The sequence below is a fragment of the Leucopleurus acutus genome, assembly GCF_964270905.1.
Source record: "Leucopleurus acutus genome assembly, chromosome: 18".
NCBI lineage: Eukaryota > Metazoa > Chordata > Mammalia > Artiodactyla > Delphinidae > Leucopleurus > Leucopleurus acutus.
The window spans coordinates 50,829,576-50,844,636 of NC_139160.1; the positions used below are offsets into that span (position 1 = coordinate 50,829,576).

Consider the following 15,061-nt stretch of genomic DNA (forward strand, 5'->3'; position numbering starts at 1 on the left):
TTTACATCTAAAAGTGAAAGAAATCAAACTGACCATTACAAGTAGTGAACAGTAGGCTTGTTTATGAACTAAATATGTTCACTATAGGACATATTGATACTGGGAGCATAGCCCCTCACCACTGAAGTCTTTCTAAGGGACCGAGGCATTTTTCAGTTGGAATCTTGATTGAGTCACTTCATATGTATATCACTCAGATATACTTGTAAACATCTCAAGGTCAAAAGCCATGCTTTTATTTATTTTGTATCATAAAAAAGATTAATTAATGATCAGTAACCATTAATTTAAAGAGCATTTAAAGAGGTTAACTTATAGTTTTAGACTGACACTGATATACTAGAAAATGAATTAGTACTGACATTATTTTTCATGTTGAAAGAAATCAAACTTTTGACAGTTTCATTAAAGAAAATCCCAGAACATTCAAGAATGACAAAGGATAAAGATTTCTGAGGTCTCTACTGCTTTTTCTCCAGATTGGCTGTTTATCTTGTATTCAGTGTGTCATTAGATTTGCCTTTTCCTACCATGATGATTATTTCTATTGTCCTGGTTATCTTTAAAAACGATTGATCTGTGCCAAGCTGTGCACAGATGGGTATTCTAGCATTCCAAGTCAAACTCTGCAGTATGCCTTCTTAACCCTCTCTGATGTAGAACACAACAAAGTCTATATAACGAAAAGTGTGGGCAATCACAAACTCCATTCAGACACTGAACACTTATTACCAACATATTACTATAATGTGAATGTGCAAACATTATTACAGGTGATTTTTTTTTCCAAATGGGGAACAGATGAAGTGGAAAGCAGTCAGTTCTCTGTAAGTGGTTGTATGAGTTTTACAGGAAAAGATGAGATTTCAGGTTTTTTAAGAAATGAACTTTGGAAAATGAAATTAAACATCCTCTAGAAGGAATAAATAGCAGAATAACTGGGGCAGAGGAACAGATAAGTGACCTGGAAGACAAAATAGTGGAAATAACTACCACAGAGCAGAATAAAGAAAAAAGAATGAAAAGAATTGAGGACAGTCTCAGAGACGTCTGGGACAGCATTAAACGCACCAACATTCAAATTATAGGGATCCCAGAAGAAGAAAAGAAGAGAGGGACTGAGAAAATATTTAAAGACATTATAGTTGAAAACTTCCCTAATATGGGAAAGGAAATAGTCAATCAAATCCAGGAAGCACAGAGAGTCCCATACAGGATAAATCCAAAGAGAAACATGCCAACACACATATTAATCAAACTATTAAAAATTAAATACAAAGAAAAAATATTAAAAGCAGCAAGTGAAAAACAACAAATAACATACAAGGGAATCCCCATAAGGTTAACAGCTGATCTTTCAGCAGAAACACTGCAAGCCAGAAGGGATTGGCAGGACATATTTAAAGTGATGAAAGGGAAAAACCTACAACCAAGATTACTCTACCGATCAAGGATCTCATTCAGATTCAATGGAGAAATTAAAACCTTCACAGACAAGCAAAAGCTAAGAGAATTCACACCACCAAACCAGCTCTACAACAAATACTAAAGGAACTTCTCTAGGCAGGAAACACAAGAGAAGGAAAACACCTAAAATAACAAACCCAAAACAATTAAGAAAATGGTAATAGGAGCATACATATTGATAATTACCTAAAATGTAAATGGTTTAAATGCTCCAACCAAACGACATAGACTGGCTGAATGGATACAGAAACAAGACCCATATATATGCTGTCTACAAGAGACCCACTTCAGACCTAGGGACACATACAGACTAAAGAGGGGATGAAAATGATACTCCGTGCAAACGGAAATCAAAAGAAAGCTGGAGTAGCAATTCTTATAGCAGGCAAAATAAACTTTAAAATAAAGACTATTACAAAAGACAAAGAAGGACACTACATAATGATCAAGGGATCAATTCAAGAAGAAGATATAACAACTGTAAATATTTATGCACCCAACATAGGAGCACCTCAATACATAAGGCAAATGCTAACAACCATAAAAGGGGAAATCAACAGTAACACAATCATAGTAGGGGACTTAACACCCCACTTTCACCAATGGACAGATCATCCAAAATGAAAATAAATAAGGAAACACAAGCTTTAAATGATGCATTAAACAAGATGGACTTAATTGATATTTATAGGACATTCCATCCAAAAACAACTGAATACACTTTCTTCTCAAGTGCTCATGGAACACTCTCCAGGATAGATCAAGCCTTGGTAAATTTAAAAAAACTGAAATCGTATCAAGTATCTTTCCTGACAACAATGCTATGAGACTAGATATCAATTACAGGAAAAAAACTGTAAAAAAATACAAACACATGGAGGCTAAACAATGCACCACTTAATAACCAAGAGATCACTGAAGAAATCAAAGAGGAAATCCAAAAATACCTAGAAACAAATGGCAATGAGAAAACGATGGCCCAAAACCCATGGTATGCAGCAAAAGCAGTTCTATGAGGGAAGTTTATAGCAATACAATCCTACCTCAAAAAACAAGAAACATCTCAAATAAAAAACCTAACCTTACACCTAAAGCAATTAGAGAAAGAAGAACAAAAGAAAACCCAAAGTTAGCAGAAGGAAGGAAATCATAAAGATCAGATGAGAAATAAATAAAAAACAAATTAAGGAAATGATAGCAAAGATCAATAAAACTAAAAGCTGGTTCTTTGAGAAGATAAACAAAATTGATAAACCATTAGCCAGACTCATCAACAAAAAAAGGGAGAAGACTCAAATCAACAGAATTAGAAATGGAAAAGAAAAAGTAACAACTGACACTGCAGAAATACAAAAGATCATGAGAGATTACTACAAGCAACTATATGCCATAAAATGGACAACCTGGAAGAAATCAACAAATTCTTAGAAAAGCACAACCTTCCAAGACTGAACCAGGAAGAAATAAAATATAAACAGACCAATCACAGCACTGAAATTGAGACTGTGATTAAAAATCTTCCAACAAAAAAAAGCCTAGGACCAGATGGTTTCACAGGCGAATTCTATCAAACATTTACAGAAGAGCTAACACTTATCCTTCTCAAACTCTTCCAAAATATAGCAGAGGGAGGAACACTCCCAAACTCATTCTACAAGGACACCGTCACCCTGATACCAAGACCAGAAAACGATTTTACAAAAAAAAGAAAACTACAGGCCAATATCACTGATGAGCATAGATGCAAAAATCCTCAATAAAATACTAGCAAACAGAATCCAACAGCACATTAAAAGGATCATACACCATGATCAAGTGGGGTTTATTCCAGGGATGCAAGAATTCTTCAACATACGGAAATCAATAAATGTGATACGCCGTATTAACAAATTGAAGAAGAAAAGCCATATGATCATCTCAATAGATGCAGAGAAAGCTTTTGACAAAATTCAACACCCATTTATGATAAAAACCCTCCAGAAAGTAGGCATAGAGGGAACTTACCTCAACATAATAAAGGCCATATATGACAAACCCACAGCCAAAATTGTTCTCGATGGTAAAAAAATGAAACCATTTCCACTAAGATCAGGAATAAGACAAGGTTGCCCACTCTCACCACTCTTATTCAACATAGTTTTGGAAGTTTTAGCCATAACAATCAGAGAAGAAAAAATAATAAAAAGGAATCCAAATCAGGAAAGAAGAAGTAAAACTGTCACTGTTTGCAGAGGACATGATACTTTAGATAGAGAATTGTAAAGATGCTGCCAGAAAAACTACTAGAGCTAATCAATGAATTTGGTAAAGTAGCAGGATACAAATTTAATGCACAGAAATCTCTTTCATTCCTATACACTAATGATGAAAAATCTGAAAGAAAAATTAAGGAAACACTCCCATTTACCACTGCAACAAAAAAGAATAAAATACCTAGGAATAAATCTACCTAAGGAGACAAAAGACCTGTATGTAGAAAACTATAAGACTCTGATGAAAGAAATTAAAGATGATACAAACAGATAGAGAGATATACCATGTTCTTGGATTGGAAGAATCAACATTGTGAAAATGACTATACTACCCAAAGCAATGTACAGATTCAATGCAATCCCTATCAAACTACCAATGGCAGTTTTCACAGAACTAGAACAAAAAATTTCACAATGTGTATGGAAACTCAAAAGACTCCGAATAGCCAAAGCAATCTTGAGAAAGAAAAATAGAGCTGGAGGAATCAGGCTCCCTGACTTCAGACTATAATGCAAAGGTACAGTAATGAAGACAGTATAGTACTGGCACAAAAACAGAAATATAGATCAGTGGAACAGGATAGAAGGCCCAGAGATAAACCCATGCACATATGGTCACCTTATCTTTGATAAAGGAGGCAAGAGTATGCAATGGAGAAAAGACAGCCTCTTCAATAAGTGGTGCAGGGAAAACTGGACAGCTACATGTAAAAGAATGAAATTAGAACACACCGTACACAAAAATAAACTCAAATTGGATTAAAAATCTAAATTTAAGGCCAGACACTATCAAAATCTCAGAGGAAAACACAGGCAGAACACTCTATGACATAAACCACAGCAAGATCCTTTTTGACCCACCTCCTAGAGAAATGGAAATAAAAGCAAAAATAAACAAATGGGACTTAATTAAACTTAAAAGCTTTTGCAAAGCAAAGGAAACTATAAACAAGATGAAAATACAACCCTCAGAATGGGAGAAAATATTTGCAAATGAAGCAATGGACAAAGGATTAATCTCCAAAATATACAAGCAGCTCATGCAGCTCAATTTCAGAAAACAAACAACCGAATCCAAAAATGGGCAGAAGACCTGAATGAACATTTCTCCAAAGATGACATACAGATCGCCAACAAACTCATGAAAGGATGCTCAACATCACTAATCATTAGAGAAATGCAAATCAAAACTATAATGAGGTATCACCTCACACCAGTCAGAATGGGCATCATCACAAAATTTACAAACAATAAATGCTGGAGAGGGTGTGGAGAAAAGGGAACCCTCTTGCACTGTTGGTGGGAATGTAAATTGATACAGCCACTATGGAGAACAGTATGGACGTTCCTTAAAAACCTAAAAATAGAACTACCATACGACCCAGCAATCCCACTACTGGGCATATATCTTGAGAAAACCATAATTGAAAAAGAGACATGTACTACAATATTAATTGCAGCTCTATTTACAATAGCCAGGACATGGAAACAACCTAAGTGTTCATTGACAGATGAATGGATAAAGAAGATGTGGCACATATATACAATGGGATATTACTCGGCCATAAAAAGAAATGAAATTGAGTTATTTGTAATGAGGTGGATGGACCTAGAGACTGTCATACTGAGTGAAGTAAGTCAGAAAGAGAAAAATAAATATTGTATGCTAACACATATAAATGGAATCTAAAAAGAAAACAAAAAAATGATTCTGAAGAACCTAGGGACAGTACAGGAATAAAAACGCAGACATAGAGAATGGACTTGAGGACACGGGGAGGGGGAAGGGTAAGGTGGGATGAAGTGAGAGAGTGGCATGGATTTATATATACTAACAAATGTAAAATAGATGGCTATTGGGAAGCAGCTGCGTAGTACAGGGGGATTAGCTCTGTGCTTTGTGACCACCTAGAGGGGTGGGATAGGGAGGGTGGGAGGGAGACGCAAGAGGGAGGAGATATGGGGAAATATGTATATGTATAGGATTCACTTTGTTATAAAGCAGAAACTAACACACCATTGTAAAGCAGTTATACTCCAATAAAGATGTTAAAAATAATATTAATTAATTAATTAAAAGATAAATAAATAACTGAAGTTTGGAAAGTTCCATACAAGTGGTGGAAATTAGGAAAAGTGGGATGAACAACACAAGTCAATCGTGTGGGCTAGGAAGGAGGAGAAAAGAGAAGGGGTTTGTAAGCTGGTATAACTTGATAGCAGCTGGGCTTTGATGCAGAAAAGATGGGTCTGTTTGGTGTGGTAGGGAGAGCCCACAGTTTCTTTTCCTTCTTCCCTGCCTGTCTCCCTTCCTTCTTCCTTACACAGAAAGAACCTCAAATGTCAGCAGTCTTATCACAGTGAAAGACAGAGACAGATGAAAATGGCATTGAACCGGGGGATTTAGAGAGATTAGCTTTCATATTCCCTAATTGTTTTAAGCTATTGGTGTGTGAAAGTTTTATTGGTTGTGGTCAAGTCACATAAAGTACTGGTGTCATCAAAGAGTTATTTCTGCCTTTCCCAGGTTACTTTTTATTTAAAATGACTTGTCTAAATCTTCAGAATATTTAGATTTAAAATGTTGATCATCTGATTTCCACCCTTGATGTGAATGATTTTCATGTTTAAGGAAGACAATATCTCAACACATGTATTAAAGTTAGTTTCTCACCAACCCACCCTCAAAGGACAAAGAAAGCAAAAGCTGAGATGTGGGGGGGAACGTCTACGTTTAAATTGATTTAATCATAATCGAGTAATGGTTGGGTCCTCACTGTAGGATAGTTAGCATATCAGCATTTGGCATGAGAAGAGCCACTTGAATTAAATATTTCTAAAGACTTCTGATGTTTCAGGTACTGATAATGTCTTACTGCTGTTGTGAAAAATCTACTGTTGAATCTCTCTTTCTCTCTCCGTTGCTGTGCTCTCCCTGCCCCCTCAAATGTTATAAAGAAACCAAGGCCTTGGAAGTCTTATTAAAATTAATCAAAGGACTGACAAAAACAAGAAAGTGTAAGTAAAGCTCCTAACATAATGGGGCTCTCTTTTTTCATGTTAGATTTTTACACCTTGTTGGAAACGGGAGTGTTATACTTTCCTCTGTCACAGTTGAACTGTTGCACTTTGGGGCCTATCAGAGATAGAAGTCAGAAAATATGATGAATCCTGTTTCCATAAGACCACATGCTTGAGTTGCACTGAAGTAAGTGCAGGAAAACTTACTGCATAATCTCTTATTCTATATTTTCTTAAATAATTTAAAAATGAGACAAATTTTCTATTTAAATTAAGAAATAGAAAGGACAAAATTGCAAAGTGAGAGGTGTGTTGGCGAAGATTTTTTAAACTGATTTAAACCAAGTACTGCTGTGGAAATTAAAATAGACAAGCTAAGGGATAATTATATTGAAGTTTCTCTGGTCAGTTGGCCCTGGAAACATCTGACATCCTTTCAGGGACATTCTTATTTATATGGTTTTCAGAAAAAATTGAATGCAAGTTAATTGACATAAGGTCTCCATGTTTTTTCCAAAGAATCCAAGATCTCAAAACAGTTATCAAAGCAAATGCTAGGACAGATCAGACTAGCAGAGGGTGAAAACTGCTTTGATGTTTCTAAATCTTTCTTATTTTCTACTGGGTTAATTATGTGATCTTCTCAGTATACTGAAGGGGGTCACATCTTTGAGTTTGGCTTCTCTCTTCTGTGTCTGAACTCTACTACCCTGAGCTTTACTTTGGAGAGTCTATCTAAATTTAACTTTACCTAGAGCCCAATAGAATCCTAGAGATTAACTTAACTGTATTATTGATAGGTAACTTTCATAACAAAAATGAATTTAATACCAGTATAATAATCTTCTCCAAAAGCTTGAATTAATCATCAATAATATGGAATGTGTATATAAAAAAATACTGTGGGACTACTTTGAAACTGATCTAATTTTTTTTTAAGAGGTGAAGACCTTGATAATGTTATCAAAGTGAATCCCAAAGAAAGTGAAAACACCACTGGGTAAGACTGATTAGTATCTTTAAATCTGATTTCTGTAAGTGACAATAAGATAAAATGATTTGGCATTTTAACTTTAGAAATGTGTTTTACTGGCATGGAATTGGATAATAATGATAGGCCACATGACCTTTCCTCCCTGCTCCCAATAAAATTGCTTATTTTTGAAGAATTGCTCCAATGTTTAATAGTAAGTTGCCTTTTCTCCCAGATTTTGATTTGGTTTTAGGGGTGAGTTACTGAATTGAATTTCTTTGGATCTAAAGAAAGCACAATCTTGACAATATTTTAAAAGTGGATCTCCAAAATGACAATGATAGCCAAGAGTGAGTGTTGACTAAAACTACTGAAAATCAACTTCTTTGAGCATGGTGGTCTCAGAAGGCAGCCCAGGGGAGGGGCTGGGCAGATACACACACTGGGAGGAAGAACATCCCACCACTTCTCTTCTTCAGGGCTATGTTGACAAGGCAGCAGTACTCAATCACGATACCTCTGCCATCCTCCACTGCCCCCTTTGGGTTCGAGCTATGCCCCTTTTGGTATTACTCAGTTCATTTTAAGGGAGGTGACATGTGTCTCCCCAAGAAGTGTCATTAATTTTCCTACCATGTAAGGTATTTTTTCTTGCTCTTATAATTCACCATATTCTAATTATATTTTAAAAGGGGGAATGGTTGCATTTATATGAAGACATATATTTTTTAAATTATTTTTCATATTGTTAAACTATTATCATCTTTTACATTATTCTTATTATTTAAAAACAGAATAGGCAATTATATCTGATTTGTTAGATGGAAATTTACATTCTATCTGGATCAAGTATAGAACTTTATCTAACTCAGCATTACTTCAGTGCCACCCATCTGGGGTGTTCTAACAAGATGTATCTGAGGGCAAAGCTGATTTTGTTAAATAACAAGTTTCACGTACACTTATGCATTTTGAGAATGAAACAAAAACATATGTTTCTTGTTGGTAAATTAGACTTAAATGGTCTTCAGCTCAAGAAGTAAGAGAAGAATTTTCATTTGCATTTAGAGCTTTAAAAATTACATTGATAGAGAACGTGTATACTTACCACTTCTTAATTTTGCCAATCATTGTTCACTTGATCAGTGTTTTATTTTAATGACTTTCATTAAAATTCATTTCCTTATTCAAAGGAAAGAAGACCTCAATGGGCTTATTAAAGAGAATCCTGAAACAAATAAAAATATCAAGGGGTAAGTAATTTAAAGCTTTTTATTTCTCCTTTGGCATTTATAAACACATTGGAATTCTGAGTGCTTGCATTCAGGAGAGCAAATTGAAATTCAAACCGAACTGAACTCTTTTTTTCCACATACGTCATATTAAGCAATTCTATATGAGTGATACACAGAGTGACCTCTTGCGTTTTATTCTCAGGTGACATTTGCTATAAGGTAGATTTTGAGAAATTAAATGAGAATTTGACTACCCTCCTCTACTATTTATTTCTTTGTGTGTAAGTGTATGTGTGTGTGTGTGAGTCTGTATGTGTGTGTGCATGTGTAAATAGTGTGTTACGTATAAATGTGTGTATATATTAGTGTATATGTATAAGTGTGTTGGTATAAGTGTATGTGTGTGTATTAATCAGGGTTCTCCAGAGAAACAGAACAATAGAATAGAGAGAGAGAGAGAGAGAGAGAGAGAGAGATTTATTATAAGGAATTGGCACATGCCCTTCTGGAGGCTGAGAAGTCTCAAGACCCATCGTTGGCAAGCTGGAGACCCAAGAGAGACAATAGTAGTTCCAGTTCAAGTTTGAAGGCCTGAGGACCAAGAGAGCCCATGGTTAAGTTCCAGTCCAAGGGCAAGAGAACAAGGTCTTAGGTCAAGCAGTCAGGCAGGCAAAGTCTCTTCTTAACTCAGCATTTGGTTCTATTCAGTCTTTCAGCTGCTTGGCTATGGCCCACCCATGTTAAGGATGGCCATCTGCTTTACTCAGTCTACAGATTCACATGTTAATCTCATCCCAAAACACTCACAGACACACCTGGAATAATATTTGACCAAATATCTGGGCACTCTGTGGCCCAGTCAAACTGACACATGAAATTAACCATCACAATGCATATATATATATATATATAAACATATGTGTGTATGTATAAGTAGTGTGTGTGGATGTTTGCATAAATAGCATATATAAAAAGTCTATGTCTGTGGGAGTGTAAGTAGTGTGTGTGGATGTGTTTATGTACAAACTGTGTGTGTACATGTGTACTGTGTTTGTGTGTAGTGTGGGTATGTGTATATAGTGCGGTGTATGTTTAAAGATGAAGAGCTTAACAAAGTGTACCTTGTAAACGAATTACCCTACCCATGAATTGTCAAGTAAATCTGGAAAGCTTATGTCCTCTTGCTTCTTTTTTTATTTTTTAAAAAACAGATGGAACATATCTGAAACTGAGCTTGTTGACGTGTTGCTGAAAAGTATACCAAATAATTCCATGTGGTTTCTTTTGAACTCCTTTCCATTCCATTCACTCAGTACGTGTTATTATGCATTGATTCTAAAATGTGTCACTGATGCCTGCAGGCCCTGTCAGCAGAGCCTGGCTGGCTGAAAGCTGGTGTGTGCTGTCAGGCCGTGCTGTTCTCAGCAGCAGTGTGGTTGCAGGCCCAGTGACCCTATGAGTTGCAGACGTGCACAGTTTTGCAACCGACAGACTGAGAAGAGAGCACTGACTTCCTTGGTTACCTGGGTATTTCAGGGAGGTAACTTGAGGTTGGGAGCAGGGAGTCTAAAAGACCCGGGTTCAAATTCTGGCTCTGTCACTTGCTAGCTGTGTCCCCATGCTTCAGTTTACTCATCTACAAAATAGGGATCATAATACTGTCATGCCTGGCACATAGTAGATACAAATAGTTTTACCAATGATAAAGATTCACATGAATTGTGTTTTCTTAATAATTTAGATTCTGTTCAAATATTTAACTTACTTTGACTCTCCAAGAAAAATTCATGTTTTTCCTTTCTAATTTTTATTAAAAAGAGTATTTCAAATCATCACCTATTGTTTTTCATAGGTTGGGGTGTGCATGTGTGTGCCTATGTGTACACATGTGTAGACACACATGCAAATGTGTGCATTCATGTGTGTATGCTTGTGTGTGCATTCATGTGTGTATGTCTACATGTGTGAGTGCATATGGGTGTGTGTCTGTGCAAACAAGTGAAAATGTGTGTTTGATTGTGTACATGTGTACACATGCTTGTGTGTGCCTAAATATATGTGTGAGTGTGCTCAGCCCTGAGGTCACGTGTGCTTTTGTGTGTATATGAGTACCTATGTTCATGGTTGTGTATGTGTGTGCTTCCTGGGACCTTTTAGGGACAGTAGTCATCTTTTTTTTTTTCCTTTACCAAGCATAATTAAATTCTGTAGATCTCTTAAAAGTAAAATAAGATCGTCTCCCTCCCTTATAAAAAACTTTCAATGTTCTCTTATTTCAGGTAGAATAAAGTTCTAAACTTTAGCGATGGCCTTTCACATGTTCAGTAAAGTCCAGCCAAACTGATCTTTTTTCTATTCCAGGCTCACTTCTGCCTTAACACTTCTGTGTATGCTATTCCCACTTCGGGAAGCTCTATTCCCATATTGTCACCTTCTCAAAGAGATCGTTTCTGACCATTGAATATAATTAAGTCACCACCCCCTCCTTCAACCCCAGCATTGCAGGCACCAGGCACTCTTTTTTACTTTCTTCATAGCATATATTATTATCTGGAAATGTGGCATTCATTTACACGTTTGATTGCATATTGCCTGCCACTCATCAAGTTAGAATGGAAGCTTCTTGAGGGCTAAGCCCGTCTGTATTGTTCACAGCTATCCCATAACTTGGGGCCCATAGTAGGCTTTCCATAACTATTTGTGGATTGAAAGAATGCATAAATATTGAAGACATATACACTATGAGGCATTGCTTCCCACAGTTGAGCTCAAAATATTATTTTACATTACTACATTAAATAGCACACTCTTCTTTATTGACTATATGAACTTTAAAATTTAGGAAACCTTACACTGATATGTGCCCTATTTAATATATTTAAAGAGATCAAGGTCTTGACAACACAACCAACACAAATATTACAAGGGAGGAGTTGCAGTGCTTAATGTTATGGAGTTTCTTTTTGAGTACTCAAATCTAGAAGCAGAATCCTGGGAATTTTTTTTCTCAGTCACTAGCATTCAAATTCCACATATTTCATTCAGGCAACAAGGGGTTAAAAAAATCAGCAAAGGGTATTGGTGTAGAATGGTTGTCTCTTTCAGGGTTAATAATTTCATTATTTGCATGAAAAAGGATCAAATTTTTTATTGCTGCTTTTAGCGGGGATGTACACATTCTCAGACATCTGCATACAAGTAAAAACTTGAGTCAACGTCTAGCTGCTTCCAAATATCTATACCTTTGATGTTGCACTGATGCAACCTCAGAGATTTCATGATCAATCTTAGCAGGGCCACAGGGCATGGGGATCCAGAGTGTAAAAGTGCCTTCTGTGGACGTTCTTTACCCATGTGGTATCCTCTGTAGATCAGAGGCACTTTGGCTGGCACTGTGAATGTGGAAAACACATGTAGAAGCAATAGGAAAAGCAAAATTCCATTAAAATCAGAAGCAGATATACTAAAGGGTAATCATAAATTACTGACGTGTTTTCACTGACTACACGGAGTTTTATATTATAGTAAATATAGCTTACATTTCAGAACTTTATAGATTTTAATCTTCCTATTATTTGTTGCCAACACAACTAGTCAAAATTTGTAGTTTTAACACACAGTTATAAGTACCAGCAGCAGATACCAGATTTGTATATCATGGACTTTAACAAATTGGTATACTTATCTAAATCCAGTGTTTAAATAGAAAATCTGCTAATGAATGTCAATTTTACAAAACTTCTCCAAAGTTCAGAAGTTCCACAGCATGTTGGAAGTTGATAGGTAGAGTTGTGTCTTGTGGAATGTTCCATGAAATGTGTATACAGACTATTACAAAATATGTTTAGTGCACCTGGAAAAGGCTAAGAGCATAGCATTCAATGAATCAAAATAGAGTCCTAGTTCAGTATTTGCTAGTGGCCCTAATGGCTCCAAGATTAAAATATTGTCTCACTGAATCTCAATGTGTTTCAGAGATATATAAATCCCTACATACTTCTGCGTACCTTTAACAATCTTCAGCTCTTTGGCATGATCTCAGTGAGTGTTTATACTGTTCCTGAGTTTTAATGAATAGTTTTATCATCTTGGTTCTAGTCTATCATTAACCTCATCACGTTTTCTATGCTTTAAAGGGGCCAGAGCCTTGACAATCTCATCAAAGTGACCCCTGAAGTAAACAGAAGTAACCCAGGGTGAGGATTATATCATATCTTTCTTCCTTCCCATCAATTTGTGCATCAAATTCTGCATCAGTTTGTGGCTCTCATTAGAGAAGCTATGCTGAAAAATCTGTGGAGTCAGAAAGTCTGAGTTCCATTACTTACTGGCTGGGTGCCTTGGAGCAAGTCCCTCGAACACTGAGCTGAGGCTTCTTTAGTTATAAAATGAGGATCATAATGTCTGTTCCACCTTTGTCATTTGATTATTAAGGATCAAGTGCAATAATGGATATAAAATCCCTTTAATGCAAGAAGGCACTACAAATGGAAATTATTAACAAAATATAGTTTAATTATAGCTATAGGATTATGTAGAATACTGAAAGGGGCTGGCCAGGTGAGAGTTTTTGGCAAATAGTTCCAGAATTGATCTTTTTAACTCAATCTTGCCCTAATTTTATGGTTTTATTTTGACTGTAAATGGGAAACTGAGCTAGTATACCAATGATTTGTATGGAGGTCAAACTTTTTACTCTTTTTTTTTTTTTTTTTTTTTTGCGCTACGCGGGCCTCTCACTGTTGTGGCCTCTCCCGTTGCGGAGCACAGGCTCCGGACGCACAGGCCCAGCGGCCATGGCTCACGGGCCCAGCCGCTCCACGGTATGTGGGATCCTCCCGGACTGGGGCACAAACCCGTGTCCCCTGCATCGGCAGGCGGACTCTCAACCACTGCGCCACCAGGGAAGCCCAAAAATGTTTACTCTTTTAAATGAAGGGCATAGACTGGCATTGATTTCTCTCAAAACCTAATCGCAAAATTCATCTTGAGTACATGTATCCTTCAAAGTACTTAGTTGACTTAATTCCATTTTTACTTATTATGTTTTTGTTTGCTTTTTTGTTTAAAGTTCCAAAGACCTCAGTAACCTCATCAAAGTGAACCCAAGAACAGGAAAAAGTGTGCAAGGGCAAGATTGAATACACACCTCTTTTTTTGTTTCACATTAACCAATGCTTAAAAACGTTATTAAATCATCATTTCAGCAGACTGACACTGCTATAGTATCAATGTACCAATGGTAGTTCAAGAAAAACCATGGAACCCCCATGACCTTTTCTGGGTTTTGTTTGTTTGTTTTGCGGTACGCGGGCCTCTCACTGTTGTGGCCTCTCGCGTTGCGGAGCACAGGCTCCGGACGCGCAGGTTCCGCGGCCATGGCTCACGGGCCCAGCCACTGGCATGTGGGATCCTCCCGGACCGGGGCACGAACCCGTGTCCCCTGCATCGGCAGGCGGACTCTCAACCACTGCGCCACCAGGGAAGCCCTGCTTATTAATTTTTTAACACTATTTCATTGGACTGATCTGAGGATTAAATCATATAAATCACGTAAATCACTTAGAACAGTGCCTGGCACATCATGAATTTTCTGAAACCATTAATTATTGTTTATTATTTCTATGCAGTTATAGTTAGGTCCAAATATATATTTTCAGAGTCAACACTGAAAAACTCCAACCCCTTGAGGTGATCTCTATTTTAATAAACATTTTATAGTAAAATATTTCTATAATAAAAATGTTTCTCCATTTTAATAAATATTTGAAACCACTTGATGTAAGTTGATCATTTCTTCCATGTTTTAAAGGGGCCAAAGTCTTGACAATCTCATCAAAGTGGCTCCAGAAATAAACAGAACTAACCAAGGGTGAGGTTTATGGAACTTTTTTCTCCATTTTCTTCTATTCAACCTCGAAAATATGATAAAACTCATTGTCCCATCACAGAGACAGCCAATAATGGGACCCAAAATCAATACCTCTATGTCAGAAACCTAGTCTTCAAGTCCTTATTCAGGGCTCCCTGGTTGTGGATATTTGTGGAGGAATTCCTTAAAATATGGGAATAATCTTTTATCAGTGTGGGATTTGTGTTCCATGTTTGGGATT

The 15,061-nt window shown here is 36.6% G+C and overlaps 1 protein-coding gene across 1 annotated transcript in view; it reads left to right on the forward strand.

The window, feature by feature from the left end:
• Positions 1-15,061, forward strand: part of LOC309974606 (uncharacterized protein) — a gene marked incomplete at its 5' end in the record, with an annotated part of 128,911 nt that overhangs the window by 74,023 nt on the left and 39,827 nt on the right. The window contains 4 exons of the mRNA XM_082859266.1: positions 7,681-7,740; positions 8,907-8,966; positions 13,085-13,144; positions 14,761-14,820. Coding sequence (XP_082715392.1) covers positions 7,681-7,740; positions 8,907-8,966; positions 13,085-13,144; positions 14,761-14,820 — 240 coding nt within the window. The remainder of the gene's footprint in view (positions 1-7,680; positions 7,741-8,906; positions 8,967-13,084; positions 13,145-14,760; positions 14,821-15,061) is intronic.